Consider the following 8,422-nt stretch of genomic DNA (forward strand, 5'->3'; position numbering starts at 1 on the left):
AGCAGTCAAGTGCATTAAGTTCCCGCTATGCGCGGGGTTCGAAAAAAAAGATTACAAGGGTCTATTGTATGTAATCTTATCCTATATTTCTACATTTTTACAAGAGATTATTTTCACGACTTAACTCTTACGCAACATTTTTTACCGGTTACGCAAGTTAAACTCAAAATTTCAAGAAATCTTTCTTAATTAAAAAAGGTCAAACAGACATTTCCCTTTCTTTATCTTCTCATCTTGCTTTCTTTCCAGTTTCCTACATTTTTCTCTCTGCTTTCCTTTCCTTTCCTTTCCCCTGATCATAACCATCTCAATTCCTTCTTATTTGAGTGTATTCAAATAACAATCTCATAATCACTTTTTTTGGGTTCTGACTTCAGCTTCTCTCTTTCCTTTTTCTCTTACCTTAATTCTTCCAAATTTAGTACTATACTAAATTCTTTTGTAGTGTTCATTTTCCCTTTACATTTTCTGGGGTTCTGTTTTCTTGGTTTGTAAGTGAATTTTAGTATCTCATATGTGTTAAATGGACAAGAAAAACATGTTCTTGAATAATGTCAACACAATGAATGAGTTGAATTGTTTTTACAACCCCAGTTGGGAGAATGATCCTTTTGAATCTACATTAAGTTCAATTGTGTCTTCTCCAGTTACATCTAATATTATGCCTAGCAATAGTAACAATAGTAGTGGTGACAATTTTGTGTTGAGGGAGTTGATTGGTAAACTAGGAAATATTTGTAATTCTGGTGAAATTTCACCAAATTCTTATGTTAATAGTACTAATAATTCTTGTTATACTACTCCATTGAATTCCCCTCCAAGACTCAATCTTTCCAATTTTGATCATCAAATCAATGGGAATTTGCAACTTCTTGGTGTAAATCACTTGCCAAATAGTACTAATTTGGCACATTTTTCTGTTGATTCTGAATATGTTAATAGAAATGTTCAAAATTTGGAAAGTGGGAAACTTTCAAGAGTTTCAAGTAGCAAGTGTATTAATGTTTCTGGATCTCAATTGGGTGTTCAAGAATTCAAAGAATCTGAATTTGGAGAGTCAATGGAGAATTCTTCAGTATCTGAACAAATCCCACTTGGAAATGATGCCAATTCCAAGAAGAGGAAATCAGCTCCAAAGAAGAAAGCTAAAGAAACCATTGCCAAGAATGCCAATGTGATTAACTCTCTCTTTTTCTCTAAGTTCTTGGATTTGCAATTCCTAATTTAATTTGATTTAAGTTATATGCACTGAAATTGAGAGTTTAAAGATTTTTTACTGAATTTTAACTTATGATGATAGTAGATTAATTATCATTTTTATCGAGTTATTGATTAATGCTTGTCATAGAGATCTACCTGTGATCTATGTTGCGCGGACTCTCCAAAATATTGCCGCACCCGTGTCGAATCCTCCAAAAATACACTACTTTTGGAGAATCCAACATGCACCCGACAACATTCCCGAAGAGTCCGAGCAACATAGCCTGTGATTATATGTTACCTGATTATGTAAATATTTTTTTACACTGTCAATGTATAGAACATAATCTCTTTTTGGTCCATAATTGAAAAACTGAAATAGATGTTACTTAATTTTATGCAGGTTTCGACAGAAAATAATGAATCAAGTGCTAAAAGAAGCAAGTCTGATGAAAAAAATGGAAGTGATATAGATGCTGCAGAAACAAAAGAACAAAATAAAGATAATCCAAAGACTGCAGAGCCACCAAAGGATTATATTCATGTTAGAGCCAGAAGGGGTCAGGCCACAGATGCACATAGTCTAGCTGAAAGGGTATTTAAAATTTCTTAGTTTATTTTGTTGTATTGAACCGAGGGACGAGGGTCTTTCGGAAACAGCTTCTTTACCTTTATAAGGTAGGAGTAAGGACTGCGTACATACTATTCTCCCCAGATCCCACTTGTGTGAATATACTGATATGTTGTTGTTGTTTTTGTTTAAAATAACAACAGCAAACCATGTGGGGTCTGGGGAGGCTAAGATGTACGCAGTCCTTACCCCTACCCTAGAAAGACAAATAGGCTGTTTCCGGAAGATACTCGGCTGCAATTGTTTTGGTGTATTTCTAGTTAGAATGTTTCTTTTTCTTTTTACTCATTCTTTTGATTGGACAGGTGAGAAGAGAGAAAATTGGTGAAAGAATGAAGTTCTTACAAGATCTTGTACCTGGCTGCAATAAAGTAATTGCTTATGAGAATACTTCTTTACTTGTTTTAATAATTTTAAGAGAAAAATATGCAGAATTCTAATATGGAAAGTTTATTGTTTTTTTTCTTAATAGGTGACTGGAAAAGCTGTGATGCTTGATGAGATCATTAACTATGTGCAATCCCTTCAGTGTCAAGTTGAGGTAATTTTCTTAAGTGACCTTTGTTTTAGAGTTTGCAAAAACTGATTTTGCATGAATTATTTCTTGAGCCGAGAGTCTATCGCAAACAGCCATTGGTAAGGTCTGCGTACACACCACTCTCTTCAGACCCCACTTGTTGGACTATACTTGAATTATTGTTGTTGTTTTTTCAACCAAAAATTTAACTTTTTGCAAAGATTTTCAAGCTCAATTTTTCAAATCTTTCAAAAATTTCAAGAGTTAGTCATCAATTGCAATGCATATTCCAAATGATGGGGAGTTAAACATTAGCATTTAGCAAGATGGCTGAATTGTATATTTGTGTACTTTGATGTAGTTCCTCTCAATGAAGTTATCTAATATGAATCCAAGAATGGACTTCAACACGGAATCTCTTATCTCCAAGAATGTAAGTCATTCAAAACTCATACTAGTATTATTCATGAGTTTTTGACCTCTTAGTTATAATTTTGTGTCAACTTCAGATGTTTCAATCTGCCGAATCGTTGCAACATAACTTGCATCCATCAGAAACCTCAACAGCATTTCCATATGAATTCCAATCTCAGCATTGTCCAAATGGCTATATGGCTAGAAATGTAAACATCATGCAATTGCCTCATATGGAAGAGTTTGTTGAACAAACTCCTCAGGTAATCAAGAATTGGGGCTAGGAACTGTAATAATGTTGTAGAATTTGTAATTCCAGTTTTTCACTTAACATAGGAAATTTTAACATTTTCAGGTTCCAACATTCTTTGAGGATGATCTCCATAGTGTTATCCAGATGGGTTTTGGCCAAATTCAGGCACAGAACTTTCCTGGTTAGTATACTGTTACGGATTTAACTTATATACACTGACTGCATAAAGATCTTTTATATTAATCGTCATAGTAGGTTAGCTACCATTTTTATAAGTTTATCATATGGAGTAATACTTATCATAAAAATTTACCCATCATTACCTGATAAAGATTTAAAGAAAGGGCATCCCGGTGCGCAAGACATCTCGCATTCACACAGGGTCCGGAGAAGGGCTGCACTCCACGGAGTGTGATGTAGACAGTCTAACCTAATGAAAGCATTATCCGTGACTGATATAAAGATTTACATGTAATTAATTAACTGATAGGTGACATAATTGTGTAAATCTAATACTTTGCTTTGTTGAATGTAGGCAATATGCCCTCAGCACAAATGAAGGTTGAGCTATGAGCCTATGACCAAAAGACCATTGGTTAAAATTGTTGCATTCATTCGAGGCCCCAAATGAGAGATGCTTCTACACATAAACAGACAATTGGCAGTTTTTTGCCAAAGCAATTCTTTGATTCAAGAAGAAGGAAAAAAGAAGACAAAAAAGGAAAGAGAGATCATTTCTCTCTTCCAATTCTTGATTTATTCAATGATTACTTTGGCTAATCATGATGATTATCAAATTTTTTTCCCATATGTGATTATTTTTATTAAATTGGAGAGACAATTTCAGACACCACATGGGGTGTGATAACTCTGATTAACTTGTAAATTATTTTATAGTAGTTATGGTAAGAAAGTGTATTTGAGAGGTTAATTAGTTCAATGTAACCTATTGTTTCAACCTTGAGTTTCCTTTCAACCATAGTTCCTTACCATTCTGTATTTGTTTTATAACTAATTCATTGAGACTTTATAATATTGAATTTTCTCTTTATTTTCTATGGCGCATAATTAAATTTATTTCTATACACATAAATCCTGTGTACTATATTGAATTCATTATCGAGCATCAAAAAGGACATTGGTCCACATAATTCCAACCGCTGTTTTAAAAGGCGTTTTCGGGGCGAGGCATACCAAAAACGCCTCGGGGCGATGGTGTGGGGCGAAAGTCTCAAGAGGAGTACGCCCGGGCGTTCGGGGCCTATGCCTGGGTGTTCGAGCCGCGTTTTTTTAATGAGGAGTAAGCCCCAGAGACTTTTTCAAATTAAAACAAAATTTGTTGAATTAGTCCTTCATATAATACCCAAATTCTCAAAAGTCAGTTTGGTAATTACTCAAAAGATTTAAAAAGGAACTCAAAAGTATTAAATTTAAAAGTCAAAACTTTTTTTATTGATTTAAGCCCTAATTCATGATTTTTTCCAATTTTTTATCTTGTCCGCTAGTCTACTAATATCTCCCAAAAGCAACGAATATTTAATTTTTTTTACAAATACAAAGAGAACTACATTCTCCTTCATAGCAACAAATTCAAAGTTCAAATTGTAGGTTAATCGTCATTTTTGTTCCTCCGTATAGAAAACTTTATTCTTTTAGACTCAAATTACTTGTGCTTGTAAGTAGCGTATAATAGATTGTTTTGATTAGTTTTTTGTGGGGATGGGGAATACATATATATAGTTTTCTTTAATTTTTATGCAATTTTACCTGTTTATAAATATTTACTGTCATTATATTATTTTATAAAATATTAAAAATTAAATATCTATTGGGCTTACGCCCCGCTGAGGCATATATAAAACGCCTCGCCTTATGCCCACGCCTTTTAAAACACTGATTCCAAGCAACACTTGATATTTCAATTTTTCTTATTCTTAGATATGCTAAATCTTACATATTAAGATGGTCTCATATTTTCATTCTTAATCAAGAGGTCTCGAATTCGAGTCTTAAAGATATGAAACAAATCATAGTAGGGAGCACTTTTCCCTTTAATGCGTCTTACGGAGTGCGAATCCGGGTTACTCGGGGTCCCAATGCGAAGTAAAAATAGCACGGGCTAGCCAATTTTCGGACTGGTAATTGAAAAATAGCCAGTGTTTGCAAAGTCATTGAAAAATAGTCATTATTTTGCTGCAACACGGAAAATTCCAGCATAATATACTGAAAATTGGTACACATGTGTATGAACTTTCAGTATATTATGCTAGAACTCCAGCACACGGAAAGTTCTAGCATAATATACTGGAGATTGAAGCACATGTGTATGAACTTTCAGCATATTATGCTGGACCGGTATATTATGCTGGAAGTTCACATGTAAAAAATTTGAACTCTCGTATATTATGCTGGAATATTTTTCAGATTTTGAACAGTGTTTTCGTTCAAATTTATCTTTACATGAAAAGTGGCTAAATTTCGATTACTTTTGAAACTGTGACTATTTTTCAATTACAACTTCTAAATCTAGTTATTTTTAAATTTCACCCCAATTCGTATACCGAACACCGAACGAAAAACCAAAAAAATCTCATATTTTCTAACATATATTGTAGTAGAAATGATTCTGGAACAAAAGAAAGAGAAAAAAAGCCATGAATAAGCATGAATCTTCTTAACTATAAAGTCAACTAGATAGGTGAAAAAAGGTTGCAGTTTTTTTAAAAAAAAATCAAGGAGAAAAAACTATAAAGATAATGGATTTTGACGGCATGAAAAGATGCTTAATCATGGCATTCCGTGATTAACTCCGGATATAACGAACAATTAATTAGGGTCCACAAATAAGAGAACTATTGATGGATTTTGCCCTATGCTTTGCTTTGTGTTGTTAATTAATATTTTTTTTTTAGTATTTCTGACATGACCTTTTTATTATTGTTCTCTTATTCTAACATGTTAAGAATTATTTTCTTGAACCGAGGATCTTTCGAAAATAATCTCTTCGCCTTCAGAAGGTAAGGGTAAAATCTGTGTATACCTTATTCTCTCCAGAGCCTGCAATGTGGGATTATACTGGGTATACTTATGTTATCGTTGTTGTTATTGTTTGCCCTATATGTTCCTTTTAAAGGTTAAAAATTACTTCGGTTAGGTGGTGTATCCAATCATATTAACTTATTATAGTTAAGTGATTAGAAAGATGATAATATATATCAATTTATTATGATTTAGTGAAAGTAATCTATGTACAAACAAATATTATGTCTTTTTTTTTTTATATAAATACTCTATACGAATAAGTTTTTATTCCGTTGGAACATTTTACTCTTTATGTTCTTCATAAGTTTTGGATTATATGCTATAATGCATTAATCTAATGCTTTTATTACTTTAGGGGTTGGTGGGAAGCTAATGATATTACTTAATATCTTCACCATGTCAGAGCAATTTGCAGTTATTAATACTGTACTACGCGCTTTAATCATTGTACAAGTTATGGCATTATGATAATATGATATTACTTCACTTTGAATTATCAACTCTTGAAAGGAAAAAAAAAAGTACGAAAATTTCCTTTCACTTTATGTCTCTTTCTTTCAACTTAAGCAGCAAATTTCTCTGATTTGGTTTCCTACCATATTTGATTTGAAATATGAGAAAAAACTTGTGCTACAATAGTTTAAATTCCTTCGTACTTAATCAGAAATTCTGATTTCGAACGTGGAAATTGAAAACCCATTCGTGGGGAGCGTTTTATCTCCTTTAGTAGATGGACGGGATATAAATCTGAATTAGTCGGATTAGTAGTTCAAGTACGAAATGCCTAAAGTTAGGAAAAAAGAAAAGAAAAAATAGGTTATGATTTTGAAGATTGAATAGCCAGCCCATCATTATGATTTCACCAACTAAATCTTTTACTTTCAAGCTTTAATATCATTATCAATATTCCTTTTTATCTCTAAGCAATATCTCAAGATTTTGAAAGGGAGTCTTGGCGTAACTGGTAAAGTTACTGCCATATGACCAGGAGGTTACGGGTTCGAGCAGAGAAAACAATCTCTTGCAAAAATACAGGGTAAAGTTGTGTACGATAGACCCTTGTGGTTCGGCCGTTCCCCAAATCTCGCACATAACGAGAGCTTAGTGCACCGGTTTGCCCTTTTAATATCTCAAGATTTTAGCTGTATGAAGGTGGATGGGATTTGATAATATATAATACTAGAGTAGTTTAGATAATGTCAAAGGAAAATATAAACATGATACAAACTTATTTTAAGATCATATCTTATTCTGACAAGATAAAAACTTTTTCAACGATATATCCTTGTAGAGATTGATTCATGTAAATTAATGTATTTATTTGGCTTCCTCCTCCTATAGAGTAAAAGAATGATGATTTTTAGTCCTTTAACTGGCCCCACTTTGATACGTAAAGCAAAGTGTATAGAATATTTTTTTTATTTTTAATGAAAGTCAGAAATAAGCCAAAAATTTGCATCCATAGAAAGATAGTCTCTTTTTTTAAGTTCAGTTATTTTCAGAGATTTGTTTCTCTCTATCAACTACCAAATATATCTATTATTATGGACCAGAAAAGGGAAAAGGCTTCGCCCATGTTACTATTTCAATGCCTTTTCCTATTCAAAGTGGTAGGTTTCATCTAGATGTCCTTTTCAATACAAATATGACTTGAGCAACAATCTTACTATAGGGTAGTGATAGTTGGGATCACTGGCGGAGTCAGGATTTTCGTTAAGAGCGTTCAAAAAAAAAAGTTAAAAATTAGAAAAGATTATAGTTAGTGGGAATTGAACCAACGACCTCACAAAGACTTTGAATCCCCTTGACCACTAAACTATGCTTTTGGGTTGTAGTCAAAACATAATATATAAAGGTATAAAATAGATTTTGACTAAAGTGTAATTTTTCGGCGCGAACTCCCTTCCGCCTCCTAAATCCGCCCCTAGTTAGGATCCTTTAACTCTTACCCAGAAGTTTAGGATTTGAGCACTAGAAATTGAGAACATTTCGGTGAAGAGCACTTAAGCTCCTTTAGAGGACCCACTTGGCGTGAATTCGGATTAGTTAGACCAATAGACTTCACATGCTGGACGATTAAACCGAAAAAGAAGAATTGAGACTTTGCAAGACCATAATATGTTGATAGCCTATTTGGCCAAATTTTTTTTGGGTCAAAAGTATTTTTTTTTTTTTGTCAAAAGTACTTTTTTCCAAAGTTAAGATGTTTGACCAAGCTTTTAGAAAGAAAAAAAAATGCTTTTGAGTAAAAGTAGAAGCAGTTTTTGAGAAGCAGAAAAAAAATAGCTTCTCTCCAAAAATACTTTTAAAAAAAACTTGATCAAACACTAATCGCTACACAAAAGTGCTTTCAAATTAAGTAGCC

The 8,422-nt window shown here is 33.0% G+C and overlaps 1 protein-coding gene across 1 annotated transcript; it reads left to right on the forward strand.

The window, feature by feature from the left end:
• The first annotated feature begins 227 nt into the window (after positions 1 to 227).
• LOC104106160 (transcription factor bHLH77-like) lies at positions 228 to 4,071 on the forward strand. The gene is made up of 8 exons (XM_009614653.4): positions 228 to 1,174; positions 1,604 to 1,795; positions 2,137 to 2,202; positions 2,304 to 2,372; positions 2,710 to 2,781; positions 2,858 to 3,025; positions 3,118 to 3,196; positions 3,551 to 4,071. The coding sequence occupies exons 1-8, from the start codon at positions 524 to 526 to the stop codon at positions 3,586 to 3,588; spliced, it is 1,335 nt and encodes a 444-aa protein (XP_009612948.1). The 5' UTR covers positions 228 to 523; the 3' UTR covers positions 3,589 to 4,071.
• The last annotated feature ends 4,351 nt before the right edge of the window (positions 4,072 to 8,422 follow it).

Source organism: Nicotiana tomentosiformis, chromosome 12, assembly GCF_000390325.3.
Source record: "Nicotiana tomentosiformis chromosome 12, ASM39032v3, whole genome shotgun sequence".
Lineage (NCBI taxonomy): Eukaryota > Viridiplantae > Streptophyta > Magnoliopsida > Solanales > Solanaceae > Nicotiana > Nicotiana tomentosiformis.